The sequence below is a fragment of the Larus michahellis genome, chromosome 25 (genome assembly GCF_964199755.1).
Source record: "Larus michahellis chromosome 25, bLarMic1.1, whole genome shotgun sequence".
Lineage (NCBI taxonomy): Eukaryota > Metazoa > Chordata > Aves > Charadriiformes > Laridae > Larus > Larus michahellis.
The window spans coordinates 1,618,135-1,639,359 of NC_133920.1; the positions used below are offsets into that span (position 1 = coordinate 1,618,135).

The window sequence follows — 21,225 nt, forward strand, 5'->3', positions numbered from 1 at the left end:
TCGGAAGACGGCACCCCAGCAGCGCGGGGGCCGGCGGCTCTGGCTTTTCCTTTAAAAAACAAACAAAAAAACCTCCCCAAAACAACCCCCCCCCCCCCCCCGCGAAAAAAAAAAAAAAAAAAAATCATCAACAAAAATAACACCCCCGAAAACCCTCCAAAACGGGTCCGGCGTCGACGAGGAGCGGAGCGCTGGGGGGGGAGGGGGCGTCCGAAACCCCCTGCCGGGGCGGTGGGGGTGTGTGTCCCCGTCCGTCCCCCCCCCCCGCCAACCCCGGAGGTGTTGGGGGGGGGGGGGGGGGTCGTCGGGGGGCAGGCTCGGGGCCGTGGTTGGGGGGGGCGGGGGGGGGAGCTCTCGATTTGGTTTTTTCCTGGCGCTGGGAGTCCCGGGAGCCCCTTTAGCTCCCGTAGTGCATCGTGTTGGTGGTGATGGACATGGGGGAGGCCATGGAGATGGCGGGCCCCCCCATGGTGAACTGGCTGTTGAGGGGGTAGTGGGTGCTGGAGCCGGCGCCGCTCTGGCCGCTGGAGGAGCCTGGGGGTGGGGGGGTGAAAGGGGGAGATGGGGGTCAGCGGGAGGGGGGGTCCTGGGGGGGTTTGTTGTTTTTTTTTTTAGGGTGGGGGTTTACCTTGGACGATGCCCGTGCTCATGATGGAGCCCATCCTGGAGTGAGTGTGGTTGACGATGCCGGTGTTGGCTGTTGGGGGGGAAGCGGGGGGGGGGAGTAGGGTGAGGTGGGGGGAGGGGGTTTGTATTGGGACCCCCCCCCCACCCCGAGACCTCCCACCCCCCCCTCTTTGCGCTCACCTAAAGGAATCAGGTTGTTATGGCCGACGTTGGAGCCGCCGGCGATGACGCTGCTGAGGTCGTACGCGGCGGGCATTCCTGCCAGGCGCGAAAAGGGGACGGGGGTCAGGAATCAGGACACCCCCCCCCCACACACACACGGGGGTTTGTGTCGTGTTCCCCCCCCCCCCACCACCTCTTCGAGGGGGGCGGTTCTGGCGTTTTTTCCCCCCCCGGGCACCCACCGGCCACAGCCATCCCCGTGCTCATGTTGTAGGTGCTGCCCGTGTTCCACATGTTCTCGGAGGGGGACGTGTAGTGGGAGCCGGGGGGGGGCGAAGGGGTCGTCCCCGTGTACCTGGGAGGGGGGGGCAGCAATGAGGCCTGGGGAGGGGGGGGGGGGAGCTTTTTGAGGCCCCCCCAGCCCCCTTTCCCCCCCCGACCCTACCTGAAGAAGGGGTTTTTCAGGTCGAGGAGGTTGCTGGACTTGGAGCCCGTCTGGTCCACCTGGGCCACGATGCTGATGTCGTAGCTCTGTCTGGGGGGGGGGGGGGACGACACACACAGGCCGTGAGACCCCCAACTGCGCCTGGGAGGGGGGGGGAATGGAGGGCCGGACCCCCCTGACCCCCCCATCCCGCCCCCCGGGGAGCGGCGGCAGCATCTAGGTCGCCACCGGGAGCTATAAATACGCTGCCGAAACTGGGGCAGGGCCCCCCCCCCCGCCCCTCCCCGGCCAAAACTGGGGCAGGGGGCCCCCCCCCGCCACGCCGTGTGTCCCGTCCCCCCCCCCGCCACGCTGTGTGTGTGTCCCCCCCTCCAAAGCTATTCCAGGCGCGGAGGGACCGCGGCAAAACCAGATGGCGGCTGGCACAACCCAAGCCGGGACGGCGGCTCCGGCAAGGGACCCCCCCCCACCCCCCCGCCGCCACCACCACATCCCTGGCTGTGGGGTGAGGGTCCCGTGCCCCCGCCCCCCCCCCCCCGGTGCCCCCCCACCTCTTGTTGGCGATGAGGAGGCAAGTCCCTGAGAGCGTGTCGCCGGCTTTGGCGAAGAGCGGCGACTGGAAGAGGCAGCGGACCTGGTACCAGTGGGTCAGCGGCTCGGTGGGGGCCGTCGAGAGCCACACCGTCATTCTTGGGGTGGGGGGGGGAGGGGGGCAATAAAAAAAAAAAAAAAAAAAAAAGAAAAAAAAAAGAAAAAAAAAAAGAAAAAAAGGAAAAAAAAAAAAAGAAAAAAAAAAGAGGAAGGGGGGTGGGGGGGTGAAACACAGCCCTGCGCCCCCCCCGTCCCCCCGCCCTTCTCTGTCTGTGCTCCCCCCCCCCATACGTACATGGAGCCGATGAAGGCCACGTCGAACCAGAAGGCCAAGCCGTGGACCAGCCCCGAGTGCAGCATGTGGAATTTGAAGGGGATTTCTATCCTGGAAGGCGACGCCGAGCCATCATCGAGGTGGTGGTGGTTGGGGGCGGGGGGAAGATCCGAGCTGCCCCCCCCCCACCTCCCGGGGCTCATCCGGGCCCCTCCCCGCACCCACCTGTGCAAATCGCCTTCTTTGGCTTCTAAGAAATTCACGGTGTATTTGACGGATTTGGCCATTAAGATCCTGATATCGAAGGTGTCCTGGTTGGGGGCGGGGGGGGGGGGAAAGTAAGCGTGGGGCCAGCGGTTGGGACCACCCCCCAGCTCCCGACCCACAGGACCTCCCCCAGAGCCCCCCCCAACGGTTGCCCGTCCATCGTCCGTCTCCCCCCCCGCCCCCGGCCCCGAGGAGGGGACTTGGGGGCCGCTCACCACCACGGGCTGCCTGAAATACTCGTCCACGGCCGCCCCTCGGAGCGCGGAGAGGTCGACGCCGTGGAAGGAGGGCTGGTACCTGCAGGAGGGGGGGGGGAAATTTAAGGATTTGGGGCGGGGGCGGCTCTGGGGGCTGGGGGAAGGGGTAGGGATCCTCCTGTGTGTCCCCCCACCCCCGCCCCCCGGGGCTGGACTCACCAGAAATTGGCCTTGGTGAACTGCTCCATGTAGAGCTGCTCGTCCGTGAACGGGGCCAAGTGGACGTCGCCGATCGTGGGGAACATGTTCCCTGGGGGGGGCGGGGGGGGGGGGGAAGGGTCAGGGAAGCGCCTGCTGCCCCTCCCCGGCCTCGTGGGGTACGGCAGAGCGGGAAAAGGCCCCCCAGGGTGCCAGGAACCCCCCCAATCCCCAGGCTTGGGGGGTCCAGGAGACCGGGAAAGAGCCCCCCCCATCCCCAGGACACCAGGAACCCCCCCATCTCCAGGCTCGTGGGGTCCAGGAAAGAGCCCCCCCCCTCCCCAGGACACCGGGAACCCCCCAGCCCCGTGGGGGAAGCAGTCACTGGCCCTTCCCTGGGCTTATGGGGTCCAGCAGACTGGGAAAGAGCCCCCCAGGATACTGGGAAAGAGCTCCCCCCACCCCCAGGACACCGGAGCCCCCCATCTCCAGGCTCGTGGGGTCCAGGAGACCAGGAAAGAGCCCCCCAGGACACTAGGACCCCCCCACACACACGCTGGGGAAGCGCCTACTCCCCTTCCCCAGGCTCGTGGGGTCCAGGAGACCGGGAAAGAGCCCCCCCAGGACACCGGGAACCCCCCAGCCCCGTGGGGGAAGCAGTCACTGCCCCTTCCCTGGGCTTATGGGGTCCAGCAGACTGGGAAAGAGCCCCCCCCCTCCCCATCCCCAGGACACCGGAGCCCCCCATCTCCAGGTTCGTGGGGTCCAGGAGACCAGGAAAGAGCCCCCCAGGACACTAGGACCCCCCCCCCTACACGCTGGGGAAGCGCCTACTCCTCTTCCCCAGGCTCGTGGGGTCCAAGAGACCGGGAAAGAGCCCCCCCAGGACACCGGGAACCCCCCAGCCCCATGGGGGAAGCAGTCACTGCCCCTTCCCTGGGCTTATGGGGTCCAGCAGACTGGGAAAGAGCCCCCCAGGATACTGGGAAAGAGCCCCCCCCCCATCCCCAGGACACCGGAGCCCCTCATCTCCAGGCTTGTGGGGTCCAGGAGACCGGGAAAGAGCCCCCCCAGGACACCGGGAACCCCCCAGCCCCGTGGGGGAAGCAGTCACTGGCCCTTCCCTGGGCTTACGGGGTCCAGCAGACTGGGAAAGAGCCCCCCAGGATACTGGGAAAGAGCTCCCCCCACCCCCAGGACACCGGAGCCCCCCATCTCCAGGCTCGTGGGGTCCAGGAGACCAGGAAAGAGCCCCCCAGGACACCAGGACACCCCCACACACACGCTGGGGAAGCGCCTACTCCCCTTCCCCAGGCTCGTGGGGTCCAGGAGACCGGGAAAGAGCCCCCCCAGGACACCGGGAACCCCCCAGCCCCGTGGGGGAAGGAGTCACTGCCCCTTCCCTGGGCTTATGGGGTCCAGCAGACTGGGAAAGAGCCCCCCACCTCCCCATCCCCAGGACACCGGAGCCCCCCATCTCCAGGCTCGTGGGGTCCAGGAGACCAGGAAAGAGCCCCCCAGGATACTGGGAAAGAGCCCCCCCCATCCCCAGGACACCGGAACCCCCCCATCTCAAGGCTTGTGGGGTCCAGCAGACTGGGAAAAAGCCCCCCCGCAAGGTGCCAGGAGCCCCTCCCCGGGCTCGTGGGGTCGCACTGTACCCAGGGAGGTAAAGAGCGTCGTCCCCCCCGCCCCGGCACACCGCGACGCCCCCCCTCGGCCCTCACCGCTGGGTTTCAGGTACTTCTTGGCGTGGAGGTAGCTCTCCAGCATGCGCTCGTTGAAGAGCATGTAGCCCATGGGCTCCGAGATGATGATGTCGACCTGCTCCGGCAGCGAAACCTCCTCCACCTTCCCCGGGATCACCACGATCCGCTCCGTCAGGTTGTTGCTCTTCACCAGCACCTGCCCCGGCAAAAAAAACAAAATAACAAAAAAAAACAAAACAAAACAAAAAAAAAAAAACCAGACCACGGGGGGGTGGGACACGGGACACGACACACACAGGCTCAGGGGGGAGCGGAGCTGCCCCACGGCTCAAGAAGCCCCCGCCAAGGATGGAGCCGCGGCGGGAGGCGGCGCTCGGCATTCCCAGTGCCATCATCCCGGCGCTGCTGGGTTGTACTGGAGGGCGGCTCGAAGCCGGTGGGGGGGGGTTTGGTGTGAGAGCACCGAGTGTGGTTCGGGAGGGGGGCGGGGGGGGGCTCACCTCGGCGTGCTGCGCCATGGTGCTGGCTTCCACCGCGTAGATCTTCCTCGCCCCGGCCTGCGCCGCGAAGAAGGAGAGGATGCCGGAGCCGCAGCCGACGTCCAGCACGATCTGGGAGGGAAAAACGGGAAGGATACGGTGAAACCGCCGACGGCGGGGGGCTCGGCGCCGGCGTCCTCCCCCCTCACAGCCAGGATAGGGGTCCTCGGGGCCGGGGAACGCCCAAAATTTGGATTCCCAAGAGGGAAAACCAAGGTGGAGGCACCGGGAAACCACCTCCCACGGCAGCGGCAGAGCCAACTGGCTCCGGAGAAGGACCCGGCGACTCCCGCAAGTCATCATCCACCCGGCTGCAAGCGCTAATTTAGAAGCTCCGCTAACGAGTTGCGCGCACGGAGGCGGCTCCGCGACCCAACCGCCGCGTTCTCCCACCTGGGCGCCGCGCCGGCAACCGCGGCGGCTTCCCAGGGCTCGGCCCCAGCCGACTTCCCAGCACGGCGGGGAAAAAGCGGGATTAAAAATACCGCGGCCGAGCCAGCGAGCGGCACCCGAGCGCCCAAATCCTCTTTCATCCTATATTTAACCCCCCCCGATTAGGGGGAGCGGCGGTGGCACCGGGGGAAAGCGGCTACGCCCCGGTGCCGGCAGCGCGTGGCTCGTGGCCACCGTCCCTCCTCCCGCAGGGGGGGTATTAAAGCGTGTTTTTGGCAAATATTAAAAATAAAACCACTAAGAAAGAGCCGGGGAAGCAGCAGAACGGAGTAAAAGCGGGGAGAAAAGGAAGGAAAAGCAAAAATCCGGGGGCTTCTTCCAGCTCCGGCGGGTATTTTTGGTGGATATTAAAAATAAAACCACCATGAAAGAGTCGGGGAAGCACCGGGAGGGATTAAAAGTGGGGAGAAAAGGAAGGAAAAGGAAAAATCAAGGTGCTTCTTCCAGCTCCAGCGGGTATTTTTGGCAGATAGTAAAGATTAAATGAGTAAGGAAGAGTCGGGGAAGCACCGGAACAGAATGAAAGTGGGGAGAAAAGGGAGGAAAAGGAAAAATCCAGGGGCTTCTTCCAGCTCCGGCGGGTATTTTTGGCGGATATTAAAGATTAAACCACTAAGAAAGACTCGGAGAAGCACCGGGAGGGATTAAAAGTGGGGAGAAAAAGGAGGATAAGGAAAAATCCAGGCGATTCTTCCAGCTGTGGGGTGCCATCCCCCTCCCGGCTGAGCGTGTGGGGCGGAGCAGAGTGTGGCGGCGGGAGCCAGACCCCGAAACGGGGCAGATTTGACCCAAAATCCCCAGATTTGACCCAAAACCTCCCAGCCTTCCGCTGCTCTGACCTTGTCCTTGAAGTCGCTGTGGTTCTGCAGGATGGCTCGCTGGTAGGTGCCCGTCCGCACGTAGTCCTGCATCATGTTCTGCTGCTGGGACAGGTACCCGTAGAACTGGCCGGTGCGGGGGTGGAGGGGGGGGGACACACAAACATGGGTGTCACCGGTGCCGCCGGACCCTCTGCCGGCTGCCGGGGTGTGTGTGTGGGGGGGGGGGGCGGGCTGGGCTTCCCCTCACCTGGAAATACTGCACGGCCGAGGATTCCTCCGTCCGCTCGCTGAAGACCGAGCGCTCCGTGTTGTGGCCTCGGCAGTTTTTCAGGATGTTATAAAAAGAGCAGAAATCTGGCAGGAGGGAAAACACAAGGCGGGAGGGGGGGGGCGGATTTAGCCGTGGCGGGGGTGGGGACACACACACACACACAAGGGGGGGGTTCCCCCCCCCAGCCCGGGGTGGGGGACGCACCGGTGGGGGTGGCGAACTGGACGAGGACGCTGTTGCAGCCCAGGGTGATGATGAAGGACTGTTTGCCCACGCGGCTGCACTCGGTCTCCCGCGACACGGAGCACTTGAACACGCAGACGTCTTCATCTGGGGGGGGGAAAGAGAGAAAACGGGGGGGTGGGGGGGGTCAGAGCCGGGCCAACCCCCCCTCGGCAAATGTAATTAGCTTAATTAACCTCTAGGGCAACGCAAGCCCCTCGGGCGCAGCCAAGGGGGTTTGGAGCCGAAATACTGATCTTTGCACCGGGACGGGGAGCACCGGCGCCGGGGGGGGGACAACCCCCTCCCCCCCCCCCAAATCTGCAGGGAATCCCACCTAAATCCGCAGGGATCCCCCTGAATCCATGGGGATCCCCCCAAATCTACAGAGAATCCCACCTAAATCCACAGGGATCCCCCGAAATCTGCAGAGAATCCCGCCTAAATCCACAGGGATCCCCCCGAATCCATGGGGATCCCCCCAAATCCGCAGAGAATCCCGGCTAAATCCATGGGGACACCCCCAAACCTACAGGGACCCCCCCCAAAATCCACAGGGAATCCCACCTAAATCCACAGGGAATCCCCCCAGATCCATGGGGATGCCCCCAAATCCACACAGAATCCTGCCTAAATCCACAGGGAATCCCCCCTAATCTGTGGGGATGCCCCCAAATCTGCAGGGAATCCCGCCTAAATCCATGGGGAGCCCCCCAAACCTACAGGGACCCCCCCCAAAATCCACAGGGAATCCCACCTAAATCCACAGGGAATCCCCCCAGATCCATGGGGATGCCCCCAAATCCACAGAGAATCCCACCTAAATCCACAGGGAATCCCCCCTAATCTGTGGGGATGCCCCCAAATCTGCAGGGAATCCCGCCTAAATCCATGGGGAGCCCCCCAAACCTACAGGGACCCCCCCCAAAATCCACAGGGAATCCCACCTAAATCCACAGGGAATCCCCCCAGATCCATGGGGATGCCCCCAAATCCACAGAGAATCCCACCTAAATCCACAGGGAATCCCCCCTAATCTGTGGGGATGCCCCCAAATCTGCAGGGAATCCCGCCTAAATCCATGGGGAGCCCCCCAAATCCGCAGCGAATCCCGCCTAAATCTGCAGGGACCCCCAAACCTGTGGGAACCCCCCCAAACCCACAGGGAATCCCGCCTAAATCCACAGAAACCCCCACAAATCCATGGGGATGCCCCCATATCGGCAGGGAATCCCGCCTAAATCCACTGGGAGCCCCCCAGATCCATGGGGGAGCCTGCCTAAATCCATGGGGACCCCCAAAACTGCAGGGAATCCCCCCAAATCCGTGGGGACGCCCTATATCTGCACAGAATCCCACCTAAATCTGTGGGAACTCCCCCAGATCCGCAGAGAATCCCCCCAAATCCCCGGGAATCCCCCCAAATCCACAGGGAATCCCCCCAAATCCATGAGGATGCCCCCAAATCCGCAAAGAATCCTGCCTAAATCTGCAGGAATCCCCCCAAATCTGCAGAGACTCCCGCCTAAATCCGCAGACTCCCCCAAATCTGTAGGGATTCCCCTAAATCTGCGGGAATCTCCCCAAATCCATGGGGGGATCCCCCCAAATCCACAGAGAATCCCCCCCAAATCCGTGGGGAACCCCCTAAATCCAAAGGGGACCCCCCAAATCCACAGGGACTCCCCCAAATCCATGGGGACACCCCAAATCTGCAGGGATCCCCCAAAATCTGTGGGGAATGCCCACAAATCCATGGGGATATCCCTAAATCTGCAGGGAATCCCCCCAAATCCGCGGGGACACCCCAAATCCGCAGGGAATCCCCCATAGTCCATGCGGACCCCCCCCACATCCGCAGGGGAGCCCCCCCAAATCCATGGGGATGCCCCTAAATCCGTGGGAATCCCCCCAAATCCATGGCGGACCCCCCCCAATCCACAGAGAATACCCCCAAAATCCATGGGGACCCCCCCAAATCCACAGAGTATCCAGCCTAAATCCACAGGGAATCCCCCCAAATCTGTGGAGACCCCCCAAATCTGCAGCGAACCCCCCCACATCGGCAGGGAATCCCCCCAAATCCACAGGGATGTCCCTAAATCCACAGGAATCCCCTCAAATCCACAGAGAACCCCCCCAAATCCGCAGGGAATCCCCCCAAATCCATGGGGACTCCCCCCAAATCCGCAGGGAATCCCCCCAAATCCATGGGGATGCCCCCAGATCCAGGGGGGACCCCCCCCAAATCCCGGCCCCGGTGATGCCAAGCGATGCCGGGGGCAGCCGGACGGAGCCGCCGGTGGCCAAACCGGGATGAACGCCGGCCACCTCGCCGCCGGCCAGCGCAGCGTTGCCTCGTTAGCCGCTTCGGGTTAATTAGCGCCTCCAGCCCCACCGGAATAAAAACCAACACACACACACCCCCCCCCAACCAAAAACGAGCCGCTCCAGCAAAACCGGAGTTTCCCCCCCCCCACCGCCATCCGGCAACTCGGTCCCTCTCGCCCCTGGCCCATCGCCGGGCCGGCCACGCGGTGCGTGAAGTTGCCCAATTTGGAGCGATATGAGGAAAAATGAGCCGGGGGGTGGGGGGGTGTGTGGGGGGGTTCCAGCCACCCACCCCCTCCACCACCCCCCCCCGGCAAAGCCATTAATTATAAAAATCCCGCCAGCGGCGTTAATCAGGCTCCGGCTCGGGGCCCCCGCGCTCTTTGTAGCCGAGAAAAAGGGCCGGCAGATGCGCTGAAAGGGCAAGCGAGACCCCCCCGGCCCCGGCCACACAAAGGCTTTTCTGGCAAAAGCCTGGAAAAATTGAGGGGGGGGGGGGGGGGGGGGGGAATGGGATGGGAGGAGGGGGGGGCGCGGATGAAGGGCGGAGGGTGGGTGTCATGCCATCACCCGGACGGCGCTCGCCAAAACGGGCGCAAAAAACTCCGATTTCGGTGCTGAAAAGTCGCTTAAAATGTTAATTTTTGGCTCAAGGGGAGATGGACACACACGCACCCCCCCCCCCACGGTGTCACCGAACCCCCCCCACGGTATCACCACTCCCCCCCCCCCCCCCCCGGTACTGAGCCACCGGCCCTTGTGCCTCAGTTTCCCCATCGCCCACAGCAGGCGAGGGCTCCTCTGGCCCCGGCACATTAATTACTCGCCCCCACTAATTAATCGCACCGTTATTCCCCCCCCCACGGTGAAGCGGGGTCTCTGGCACAGCACCGGGACCACCCCCCCCCCCCCCCCAAAAAAAAACCCCAAAAAAGAAGGAAAACAGGCAATTCTCAGACGCAGACAAAGGGAAGAGCAGGAACCGGAGAGACCCCCGCCCTCCCCAGCCCCACTTGTTTTTGGGGGGGGACGGGACCCCCATCTCTCAGAGCCCCCCCTCCCATTGCCACTGCCCTGCCCTGCCCACGGCGGGGGGGGGGGGGAACACGACGGCACTGGCACCCCCCCACCGACGCGGACTCGCTGGCCCCCAGAGCGCCCCCCACCCCCCCAGAGGGCACCCAGCCCCCCAGGCCCCCACCCATTCAAGCCCTACAAGCCCAGCCCCCCCCCCCCCCCCCCGACACCCCCACCCTTTCTGGCCCCCCAAGTCACTTCTGCCCCCCCATCCCCGGGCCCCCTTGGGCCCCCCCAAGTCATTTCTGTCCCCCCCAGCCCCTACCCCCCCCCATTCCCATACACCCCTCTGGGCCCCCCCCCTAAGTCACTTCTGCCCCCCAGCCCCACATGACCCCCTGAGCCCCCCAAGCCATTTCTCCCCCCCCCAAACCATTCCCCCCCGCCATCCCCACACCCCCCCGAATCACTTCTGCCCCCCCATCCCCACACGACCCCCCCAGCCCCCCAAGCCATTTCTCCCCCCCGACGACCCCACAGGCCCCCCAACCCATTTGTCGCCCCCATCCCCACACGACCCCCTGAGCCCTCCAAGCCATTCCCCCCCCAGGCCGTTTCCCGCCCCCCCATCCATCCCCACACCCCCAGGCCCCCCCAGTCACTTCTGCACCCCCATCCCCCCACGACCCCCCCAGCCCCCCAAGCCATTTCTCCCCCCCACGCCCCCCCAGGCCCCTAATCCCGACAGGACCCCCCGAGCCCCCAACCCATTCCCCCCCTCTCCCATCCCCCCCCCCATCCCCCCTCCCCAGGCCCCCCAAGCCATTTCTCCCCCCCCACATCCCCACAGGCCCCCACTCCCCACACGACCCCCCAAGCCATTTCCCCCCCTCCCATCCCCACATCCCCCCCCCACGCCCCCCCTCCATCCCCACACCCCAGGCCCCCCAACCCATTTCCCCCCCCCCCCCATCCCCACACGACCCCCCGAGCCCCCCAAACCATTTCTCCCCCCCCACATCCCCACAGGCCCCCACTCCCCACACGACCCCAACCCATTTCCCCCCCGCTCCCATCCCCACATCCCCCCACGCCCCCCCTCCATCCTCGCCCCCCAGGCCCTCCCCGCCAGGCCTCCCCCCGCCGCCCCGCCCGCACTCACGGCCGTAGAGCGCCAGCCCGGCGCTGTCGGGGCCGGTGCGGACCTCGAGGCGCAGCGGCTGCTGCTCCTGGTGCCGCTGGATCTCGCCGTTGGCGTCCCCGATGGTGAGGAGCCGCACGCCGGGGAACACCGACACCGCGGCCATCTTGGAGCCGCCACCGCCCCCCCCCTCCCCTCCCCTCCCCGCCCCCGCCCCGCGCTCGCGCCGCGCGCCACGCCCCGCCCCGCCCGGACACGCCCCCCCTCCCCCCCCTCCCGGCAAACAGCGCCCCCTGCCGGACGGGCGGCCCGCACGCACCGCCGCACCGGCACCGGGCACCGGCACCGGAGACCGGGCACCACCACCGAGGAAAGGCACCGGAGAGCGGGAGCAGGGACCGGGACCAGCACCGGGCACTGCCACCGGGGACCGGGCACTGCCACCGAGGAACGGCACCGGGCACCGGCGAGCAGGAGCAGGGACCGGGAGTGGCACCAGGGAGCGGGACCAGCACCGGGCACTGCCACCGGGGAACGGCACCGGAGAGCGGGAGCAGGGACCGGGACCAGCACCGGGCACTGCCACCGAGGAACGGCACCGGGCACCGGTGAGCAGGAGCAGGGACCGGGAGTGGCACCAGGGAGCGGGACCGGCACCGGGCACTGCCACTGGGGAAAGGCACCGGAGAGCGGGAGCAGGGACCGGGACCAGCACCGGGCACTGCCACCGAGGAACGGCACCGGGCACCGGTGAGCAGGAGCAGGGACCGGGAGTGGCACCAGGGAGCGGGACCGGCACCGGGCACTGCCACCGGGGAAAGGCACCGGAGAGCGGGAGCAGGGACCGGGACCAGCACCGGGCACTGCCACCGAGGAACGGCACCGGGCACTAGCGAGCAGGAGCAGGGACCGGGAGTGGCACCAGGGAGCGGGACCGGCACTGGGCACTGCCACCGGGGAACGGCACCGGAGAGTGGGAGCAGGGACCAGGACCAGCACCGGGCACTGCCACCGGGGACCGGGCACTGCCACCGAGGAACGGCACCGGGCACCGGCGAGCAGGAGCAGGGACCGGGAGTGGCACCAGGGAGCGGGACCAGCACCGGGCACTGCCACCGAGGAACGGCACCGGAGAGCGGGAGCAGGGACCGGGACCAGCACCGGGCACTGCCACCGGGGACCGGGCACTGCCACCGAGGAACGGCACCAGGCACTGCCACCACTGGGGACCGGGAACTGCTACCAAGGAACGGCACCGGGGACCGGCACCAGGGATCAGGAGCAGGGACCGGGACCAGCACCGGGCACTGCCACCGGGGAGCAGGACCAGCAGCGGGGACCGGGCACTGCCACCGAGGAACGGCACCGGGGAGCGGGACCAGGCACTGCCACTGGCACCGGGCACCGCCAGCAGGAACCAGCACCGCAGAGCAGGGAGTGGGACCCAGCACCGGGGAGCGGGCACTGCCACCGGGGAGCGGGGACCAGCACCAGGCACCGGGGAGCAGGCCCTGCCACCGGAGACCGGGCACTGCTACCGAGGACTGGCACTGGGGAGCAGGACCAGCACCAGGCACTGCCACCAAGGACCGGCACCGGAGAGCAGCACCGGCACCAGGGACCGGACAGTGCTACCGGCACCAGACACTGCCACCGGGGACCGACGTCATCACCAGGAAGCGGGCACTGCCACCAGAGAGCAGCACCGGCACCGGGGAGCTGGCACAGCCCCTGGGGAGTGGCACCGGCATCAGGGACCGACATGAGCACTGGGGACTGGGCACTGCCACCGAGTACTGGCACCGGGGACCAAGCACTTGCCACTGGCACTGCCACCGGGGACCGAAGCCAGGGAGCGGGAACCGTCACCGGGTACCAACATCAGGGACCAGGCGCTGCCATCACCACCGGGCACTGCCACCAGCACCAGGGAGTGCCACCGGCACCGGGGACTGGCACCAAGGACCAGATACTGCCACCGGCACTGGGGCTGGCACCGGTGAGCAGGCACTGCCACCAGGTACTGGCACCCAGACTGCGTACTGCCACCGGCACCGGGTACCGGCACTGGGTACTGGCACCAGGAACGGCCACCGGCCCTGGGCAGTGGGGCACCGGGAAGGGCAGGGGCACCAGGCGTAGCACCAGGCATTGCTACCAGCAACGGCACCGGGCGCAGACAGCACTGGATAACGGGCACTGCACGCGGTGCCGTGTGAGCACCGGGCATGGCAGGGACACGGCACCCACATCCTGCACCGACACTGGGGGCAAACACCTTTATTGACACCGGAGCCGGCTCCGGAGACGCCCCGGCACAGACACAGCGACGCAGGGCACCCAGCCCGGCTCTGCCACACAGGACGGGGTGAGGAGGAGGAAGGTCATTTGCTGGCACCAAACTGCCAGCAATGCGTCAGCACCTCTCCCGTGCCGGGGGTCTCACCGGCAGCACCAGGAAGCCCCCCGGTGCCTCGCCGACCTTGACCCCACGCGGCCCCCTCCCTCACGGTGCTGCCGGGGACTCCTCACGCTCTCCAGCAAAAGGGTGCCGTGGCGAGCGCCGGCAGAGACAGCACCACCGCAGCTCACGCCAAGGACCTGAAGGTGCTGAAGTGGGGTGCAGCGGGGGGGGACGCCCGGGGGTCTATCTGCGGGGACGTGCCAGTGCCATCACCAGGTCCCGGTGGCATGTTCTGGCAGGGAGGGAGAGGTGAGGGTGAGCTGGGGCGGACACCGGCAGCCGGGTGACCCCAAAACCAAGCCAGGGCAGGCACGGGGACTCACCACGCTGACGGCGTAGATGCAGTTGTCATAGGAAAGCTCTGTGGAGACAAAAAAAAAGGGGGAAAAAGGATGGGTTTTGGGGTGCCGGCAGAAGCGGCACCACCCCGGCGCGGGGGTCTGGGCCTTACCGGTGGTGGGGTATCGCGTCTCCGTCCAGCACGACGCCGGCTGCCTGCAAGGAGAAGGGCGGTGGGAGCGCGGCGGGCAGGGAGGAGGCAGCGGGGACCCGGTGCCGGGGGGTACGGGGGGGTCCCAGGGCGGCTTAGCCATGGTGGCACCAGCTCCGGCCGCTCTCACCTCTTTGCCCGCTGTCTCCTGGCCTCGGCTGGCGAGAGAGAAAACAGAGACGGGTGGAGGCGCAGCCGGGCTCAGCCACGGGGGCGGCCGGAGCCATGCGGTGACACCGGGGGGGACCCAGCGGTGCCTTAAACCCGATTCTCCCCCAACCACGACCTCCCCCCGGCAGGTCCCTGCCACCAGTGACGTGCCCAGAGCCGGCAGGGATGGAGAAGGGATGCGCCTGCCAGCACTGAGCCCCAAGATGCCGATCGCTGTGGGCACAGCCGGGACCCGGCTGGGCACGGCCACGCTGCTGAGAGCCCCTGTGCCCCACGCACCTTGCCAGGCTGCCACCGCCACCGCCGCCAGCAGCACCAGGCTGGCCATGCTGACGGCAACCGGGAGAAGCCAGGACTGATCTGGAAGGGAAGAGTAAACATCACTCGCTGGGAAAACCCCGCACAGCCACTGAGCGTCACCAGGAAAAAGCCACCAGTGCTGCCGCCGTGCCGGTACCTTGCCGCAGAGTGGTGGAGGTTGGTAAGGGATGGCCAGTATCAGCGGTGGTGGAGGGATGACAGCCGGTGTCACTCGAAGCTGGGGAGAAACACGCCGAATTTGGGTCGGTTGCATTCCCAGTGCCCCACCCGCCGCCCCCAGCATCCCCCCCACCCGCACCATTCACCACGATCTCCGTGCTGAACGCCGACACCTGCCAGGTGCTGCTGTTGTGGCTCCGGTACCGGCACCGGTAGCACCGGGAGGCCGGGGTGGCTTCATCCAGGGTGAAATCAACTCTGTGCTCGCCCGGCTCGGCAGAGATGCTCTGCGTGGGAACGCTGGCGCCCACCGCAAAGAGCTCGAAGGTGCTGCCGGCATAGCTGCGTGGGGCGAAGCAGGTGATTTTCGGGGGACCCCCGTCCTCCGGAGAGAGGAGCCCAAGCGGTGGTGGGGAGAGCGTCGGCGCTGTCACGGCCCCTGGAGAGAGGGACAGGAGCCAGATCCCACCGTCAAGCACCCAGCGCAGTGGCCGATTCCCACCCAAACTCTGGCAGAGAAGAGGAAAAAGTACCTGCCACGAGGAGCAGAAACTCCAGCTTCATCATCCTCCTCCTCCCGGATCAGGGATTCCAGAGACCCCCCGGCACCAGAGGGTTCAGTTCTCAGCTGAAAAGAAGAAGAAAGGATTTTGCTCAAGATGAAATTTCATCACCCAGGAAGGAAATGACAGAGAGTCCCCGACTACAGATTTGGGTTATTTTTTTCCCCCCCTTCGTTGCACAAAAAAGGCTTTTTCCACCCAGTGACCAGAGTGGTGCAAGCTCCGCTCTGCGCAAAACGGGCTCCTCACAGAGGACGTGATTTCCTGGGGCTCCCTCCCCAATTATCCCAATGAGATAGTTAAAAAAAAAAAAAAAAAAAAAAAAAAAAGGTGTAAATGTGCGTAATGAGGTGCCACTCAGGAGTGACACCCAGACGGGACCCTAACCCAGACCCCCGAGGGGGTGATGACGGGGAGACGCACCTCCTTGGGGCTGATGATACGGGCACAAAACAAGGGGCCGTTCCTGGAGTCCCCGACCCCGGGGGACGCGATGGCACAGGCTGGGCTGGTACTGTGGCATGGGGAGAGCTGGGGCAGAGGCAGCGGCAGCAGGGACCGTGTGCCGGATGCACCCCCCACACCCGCTTCCTCCTGCGGCCGCCCCGAAGCTGCGAGGAATCGGGGCTGAGGGGTCAGGTTGGGGCCGGGCTGTGGCCCTGTGGCCCCGTTTCCCTGGGAGGGTGAGGCTGAGGCCCGGGGTTGAGCCGGTGTCAGGCTGGGGAACAGCCCCACACCCCAACATCGCTCACAGAGTCCCCCCCGGTCTGCCCCCCGGCCCCTCAAACTGCCCCAAGACCTCCCAAATCTGCCCCAGAGCACCTGAATCTGCCCCTAACCACCCAAATTTGCCCTGGGACGTCATAAATCTGCCCCATGGCCCCTCAAATCTTCCGCAGGTCCTCCCAAATCTGCCCCAGGACTCCCCAAATCTGTCTCAGGAGCCTCCAAGTCTTCCTCAGGACCTCCCAAATCCGCCCCAGGACCTCCCATATCTGGCTCAGGAGCCCCTAAGTCTTCCTCAGGACCTCCCAAATCCGCCCCAGGACCCCCCATATCTGGCTCAGAGCCCCCCAGATCTGCCCCTAACCACATAAATCTGCTTCAGGGCCCCTCAAAGCTGCTCCAGGCCTCACCAGATCTGCCCCAGGGCCCCATAAATCTGCCCCAGGACCCCCCAAATCCTCACCTGACCATGCAAACTTGCCCCAGGGCCTTCCAAATCAACCCCAGGGCCCCCCAGATCTGCCCCTAACCACGTAAACCTGCCCCAGGGCTCATCAAATCCACACATAACCACCCAAACTTGCCCCAGAGCCTCCCAAATCGGCCCCAGGCCCCTACCAAATCTGCCCCTAACCACCTAAATCCGCCTCGGCACCCCCCAAACCTCCAAATAATCACCCAAACTTGCCCCAGAGCCTCCCAAATCAGCCCCAGGGGCCCCCGAATCTGCACCTAACCACCTAAACCTGCCTCGGGACCCACCAAATCCACATATAACCACCCAAACTTGCCACAGGACGCCCTAAATATGCCCCCCGGTCCCCCCCGCGGTGCACTGTGGGAGACGGGCTCCCCTCAGCAGCGGCCCCGGCGCCCGGGCTGAGGAGGGGGGAGGGCCCTGGTCCAGGCCGACCAATGAGAAGCCAGAACGCCAGGCGCCGGCAGGGACCAGCCAATGAGCGGAGAGGATTCCGGCCCCGAGGACCCCGGCCCGCGGGGCGGCCCCCGGCGGGGCCTGAAGCCCCGCCGCGTCGCTCCCGCCTCAGGCGCCCGCCGCGGCCACTCCTCTTCTCCTCGCCGGGTCCTTGGCGGGGGGCGGGGCCTGCCTTAAAGGCGCCGCGGGCAAAGATGGCGGCGCGCTGGCTGTGGCTGCTGGCGCTCTGGGCCCGGCCCGCCGCCGCCCCGCCGCCGCCCGACGCCGAGGTGACCTTCGTGCTGCCCGCCGGCCGCCGGGAGTGCTTCTACCAGGGCGCGCCCGGCAACGCCTCCATGGAGGCCGAGTACCAGGTACCGGAGGGGGCGAGGCCTGTGAGGGGCCGGTACCGAAGGGGGTGGGGCCGGTACCGGAGGGGGCGGGGCCTGAGACGAGTCGGTACCGAAGGGGGCGGGGCCGGTACCGGGGGGGCGGGATCCGGGAGGAGCAGGTACCGGAGGGGGCGGGGCCTGGGATGAGCCGGTACCGAAGGGGGTGGGGCCGGTACCGGAGGGGGCGGGATCGGTACCGGGGGGTGTGGCCTGTGAGGGGCCGGTACCGGCGGATCTGGTCCGGTACTGGGGGGGGGGGGGTTGGGACCTGGGGTGGGTCTGTAATGGGGAAGCTGGAAGCAGCGTTGCCCTGGGGAGGTACCGGGAGCGGGGGGAGCCGGTACCGGGGGGTACCGGGAGGAGGAGGAGGGGCCGGGGGTGGGAGGGGGTGTCCCCGGTGTCCCGGTGACCCCGTCCCCGGTGGCGCAGGTGATCGGCGGGGCCGGGCTGGACGTCGACTTCTCCCTGGAGAGTCCCTCGGGGCGGCTGCTGGTCCGGGAGCACCGGCGCTCCGACGGCGCCCACACGTGAGCCCCCCCCCCACCGGGGCCGTGTCTGTGTGTCCCCCCCCCGGGGCTGTGTCGTGTTCCCCCCCCCCCGCCCCCCCAATTCCCATGACCCCGCTCCCCCTTTCCCACGTTTTCCCCCCTATTCCCATGGTTTCCCCCCCCCCCATTCCGGTGTCTCCCCCCTTGTCCCTATTTTCTCCCTCCCCTTCTCGTGTGTCCCCCCCAATTCCCATGTTTCCCCCCCCCCCATTTCCATAGTCCCCCCCCCGTTCCCGTGTCCCTTCTCCCCCTTTCCCATATTCCCTCTCCCCCATTCCCGTGTTTTCCCCCCCCTATTTCCGTGTCCCCCCCCGTTCCCGTGTCCCCTCTCCCCCTTTTCCCATGTTTTCCCCCTTATCCATGTCCCCCCCCCGCCCCTTGTCCATATTTTCTCCCTCCCCTTCTTGCGTCGCCCCCGTTCCCGTGGGTCCCCCCCATTCCCGTGTCCCCTCTCCCCCAATTCCCATGTTTCCCCCCCACCATTTCCATAGTCCCCCCCCTTTCCCATGTCCCTTCTCCCCCTTTCCCATATTCCCTCTCCCCCATTCCCGTGTTTTCCCCCCCTATTTCCATGTCCCCCCGGTTCCCGTGTCCCCCCGGTTCCCGTGTCCCCTCTCCCCCTTTCCCACATTTTCCCCCTTATCCGTGTCCCTTCTCCCCCTTTCCCATATTCCCTCTCCCCCATTCCCATGTTTTCCCCCCCCTATTTCCGTGTCCCCCCCCGTTCCCGTGTCCCCTCTCCCCCTTTTCCCATGTTTTCCCCCTTATCCGTGTCCCTTCTCCCCCTTTCCCATATTCCCTCTCCCCCATTCCCGTGTTTTCCCCCCCCTATTTCCGTGTCCCCCCCTGTTCCCGTGTCCCCTCTCCCCCTTTTCCCATGTTTCCCCCCCCATTTCCATAGTCCCCCCCCTTTCCCATGTCCCTTCTCCCCCTTTCCCATATTCCCTCTCCCCCATTCCCGTGTTTCCCCCCCCCTATTTCCGTGTCCCCCCCCGTTCCCGTGTCCCCTCTCCCCCTTTTCCCATGTTTTCCCCCTTATCCGTGTGTCCCCCCCCAGGCCCATGGTCCCCCCCCCCCCCCGCCACCTCCATATTTTCTCCCTCCCCTTCTCACGTCCCCCCTTCCCGCGTCCCCTCTCCCTCTTGCCCGCGTTCCCCGTCCTCTACCATCACCGTCCCCGTCCCCGTCCCCCCCCCGTCCCCATCCCTGTCCCCCCCCCCCCACTGACCCCTCTGTCCCCCCCCCCAGCGTGGAGCCCACCGAGGCCGGCGACTACAAGCTCTGCTTCGACAACTCCTTCAGCACCATCTCGGAGAAGTTGGTTTTCTTCGAGCTGCTCTTCGACGCCCGCCCGGAGGAGGAGGAGGAGGAGGAGGAGGAGGAGGAGGGGGGGGAGGAAGGCGAGGGCTGGCCGGCGGCGCCCGAGGACGCGCTGGACGTCAAGATCGAGGACATCAAGGTGGGGGGGGGACGAGGGGGGATGAAAAAGGGGAGATTTCGGGGAGAAATTCGCGACCGTGAATCCTGGGATTCCAGCAGGGTTCCTGGAGGGTTCCCCAAGGATTCCAGGAGGGTTCCACAAGGATTTCCACCCCCCTCCCCCCCCCCCCCCCCCCAGGAATCCAGGAAGGTTCCAGGAAGGTTCCCCAAGGATTCCGGGAGGATTCCACGAGGAAAGATTTCCCCCACCCCAGGAATCCAGGAGAGTTCCCCAAGGATTCCGGGAGGATTCCATGAGGATTTCCCCCCCACCCCATTCCTCCAGGAATCCAGGAGGGTTCCAAGAGAGTTCCCCAAGGATTCTGGGAGGATTCCACAAAGATTTCCCCCCCACCCCATTCCTCCAGGAATCCAGGAGGGTTCCCCCCACCCAGGAAACCAGGAGGAATCCAGAATCCAGGAGGGTTCCAGGAGGATTCCACAAAGATTCCCCCCCCCACCCCGAGGAGTCCAGGAGGAATCCAAGGATTCCGCGAGGACCAAGAGGGTTCCCCAAGGATTCCGGGAGGATTCCACAAGGATTCCAACCCACCCCCAGGAATCCAGGAGGGTTCCCCAAGGATTCTGGGAAGATTCCACGAGGATTTCCCCCCCACCCTGTTCCTCCAGGAATCCAGGAGGGTTCCCCAAGGATTCCACAAAGATTTTTCTCCCCCCCATGAATCCAGGAGGGTTCCAGGAGGGTTCCCCAAGGATTCTGGGAGGATTCCACAAAGATTTCCCCCCCACCCCATTCCTCCAGGAATCCAGGAGGGTTCCAGGAGAGTTCCCCAAGGATTCCAGGAGGATTCCCCCCACCCGGGAAACCAGGAGGAATCCAGAAGCCAGGAAGGTTCCAGGAAGGTTTCCCCAAGGATTCCGCAAGGATTTTCCCCCCTCCCTTCCCCCAGGAATCCATCGAGACCATGAAGAGCCGCCTGGATCGGAGCATCCAGATGCAGACGCTGCTCCGAGCTTTCGAGGCTCGAGACCGGAATCTTCAGGAGAACAACCTGGGCCGGGTGAACTTCTGGTCGGCCGTGAACTTGGGGCTGCTGCTGGTGGTGGCCGTTCTCCAGGTCTACACGCTCCGGAGCCTCTTCCAGGACAAGCGGACGGTGCGGACGTAGACAGGGGACGGGGACGGACACACGCCCGGAATATTCCGGAGCCGGGACACCCCCCCACCTCCGCCACGGCTGCCGTTTCTCCCTCCCGGCGGGGATTAAACCCACCCAGTTCTGCCCCGGTGTCTCGGAGAATCCCGGGGGGAAGGGGGCGGGGGGGGGTTTTTGGGGTGAAACCCCCGCGTTTCATCACTGCAGGGTCTCAGATCCGCCGCCTCCGAGTGGTTTTGGGATGGAATCCCTTTATTCTGGGCACGCTGGGAGTCGCGGGGATGCATCCCGGGGGTGGTTTTATGGGCTCAGCCACGGCCTGGGATCGGCCAAACTCCTCGGGATCGGCTCCGCCGGGAGGGAAAAGGTCCCGGAGGAGCCGGGAAGGACTTTGCCCTGGAAAAGGTTCCGCGCTGGCTCCGATACGGCCCGACGGAGCTGCTCCCCCGGTGCCGGAGCCCCCGGGGCTCGGCCGCGCCCAGGAAGGACCCACCGGGTCCCTCCGGCTTTGGGGAAAAACCGGGATTTTCCTTGGCAGAGCTGGGATTTCTCCCCCAGGAACCCCCCCGCGGCTGCAGGGTTGGTGGGGAGGGGCTGCAGGGGACCGAATCCCACC

At 65.9% G+C, this 21,225-nt stretch overlaps 3 protein-coding genes across 4 annotated transcripts; 1 reads left to right on the plus strand and 2 right to left on the minus strand.

The window, feature by feature from the left end:
- Position 1: 1 nt before the first annotated feature.
- Positions 2 to 11,465, minus strand: CARM1 (coactivator associated arginine methyltransferase 1). The gene is made up of 16 exons (XM_074567139.1): positions 11,287 to 11,465; positions 6,759 to 6,884; positions 6,531 to 6,637; positions 6,302 to 6,406; positions 4,971 to 5,081; positions 4,489 to 4,666; positions 2,783 to 2,873; positions 2,582 to 2,663; positions 2,325 to 2,410; positions 2,121 to 2,210; positions 1,786 to 1,923; positions 1,235 to 1,324; positions 1,032 to 1,144; positions 808 to 885; positions 629 to 697; positions 2 to 534 (listed from the first exon to the last, which is right to left on the minus strand). The coding sequence occupies exons 1-16, from the start codon at positions 11,429 to 11,431 to the stop codon at positions 398 to 400; spliced, it is 1,746 nt and encodes a 581-aa protein (XP_074423240.1). The 5' UTR covers positions 11,432 to 11,465; the 3' UTR covers positions 2 to 397.
- A 2,064-nt stretch (positions 11,466 to 13,529) lies between these two features.
- On the minus strand, positions 13,530 to 16,962 carry C25H19orf38 (chromosome 25 C19orf38 homolog). 2 transcript variants are annotated; one of them, XM_074567092.1, is made up of 9 exons: positions 15,857 to 16,044; positions 15,404 to 15,498; positions 15,010 to 15,309; positions 14,848 to 14,928; positions 14,670 to 14,750; positions 14,350 to 14,377; positions 14,181 to 14,224; positions 14,053 to 14,090; positions 13,532 to 13,961 (listed from the first exon to the last, which is right to left on the minus strand). In XM_074567092.1, the coding sequence occupies exons 2-9, from the start codon at positions 15,435 to 15,437 to the stop codon at positions 13,854 to 13,856; spliced, it is 714 nt and encodes a 237-aa protein (XP_074423193.1). In that variant the 5' UTR covers positions 15,438 to 15,498; positions 15,857 to 16,044; the 3' UTR covers positions 13,532 to 13,853. The 2 variants fall into 2 exon arrangements, with proteins under 2 accessions (XP_074423194.1, XP_074423193.1); XM_074567093.1 differs by lacking the exon at positions 14,350 to 14,377 and having other exon boundaries at positions 13,530 to 13,961; positions 15,857 to 16,962.
- TMED1 (transmembrane p24 trafficking protein 1) lies at positions 16,952 to 20,735 on the plus strand. Its single transcript, XM_074567091.1, has 4 exons — positions 16,952 to 17,446; positions 17,894 to 17,991; positions 19,261 to 19,471; positions 20,403 to 20,735. Exons 1-4 carry the CDS (start codon positions 17,075 to 17,077, stop codon positions 20,619 to 20,621), a joined length of 900 nt encoding a protein of 299 aa, XP_074423192.1. The 5' UTR covers positions 16,952 to 17,074; the 3' UTR covers positions 20,622 to 20,735.
- Positions 20,736 to 21,225: the final 490 nt, after the last annotated feature.

Coding starts and splice junctions, on each gene's coding strand:
- CARM1 (XM_074567139.1), bottom strand. CDS start 11,431: ATGGCCGCGGTGTCGGTGTTCCCCGGCGTGCGGCTCCTCACCATCGGG. Junction 6,407..6,530: donor CGGCCGTGCAGTATTTCCAG/GTGAGGGGAAGC, acceptor CGCACCGGCCAG/TTCTACGGGTACCTGTCCCA. Junction 535..628: donor GAGCACGGGCATCGTCCAAG/GTAAACCCCCAC, acceptor CCCCACCCCCAG/GCTCCTCCAGCGGCCAGAGC.
- TMED1 (XM_074567091.1), top strand. CDS start 17,075: ATGAGAAGCCAGAACGCCAGGCGCCGGCAGGGACCAGCCAATGAGCGG. Junction 17,447..17,893: donor CCATGGAGGCCGAGTACCAG/GTACCGGAGGGG, acceptor CCGGTGGCGCAG/GTGATCGGCGGGGCCGGGCT. Junction 19,472..20,402: donor TCAAGATCGAGGACATCAAG/GTGGGGGGGGGA, acceptor CCCTTCCCCCAG/GAATCCATCGAGACCATGAA.
- C25H19orf38 (XM_074567092.1), bottom strand. CDS start 15,437: ATGATGAAGCTGGAGTTTCTGCTCCTCGTGGCAG. Junction 14,929..15,009: donor CACGGAGATCGTGGTGAATG/GTGCGGGTGGGG, acceptor GTTTCTCCCCAG/CTTCGAGTGACACCGGCTGT. Junction 14,091..14,180: donor GACGCGATACCCCACCACCG/GTAAGGCCCAGA, acceptor TTGTCTCCACAG/AGCTTTCCTATGACAACTGC.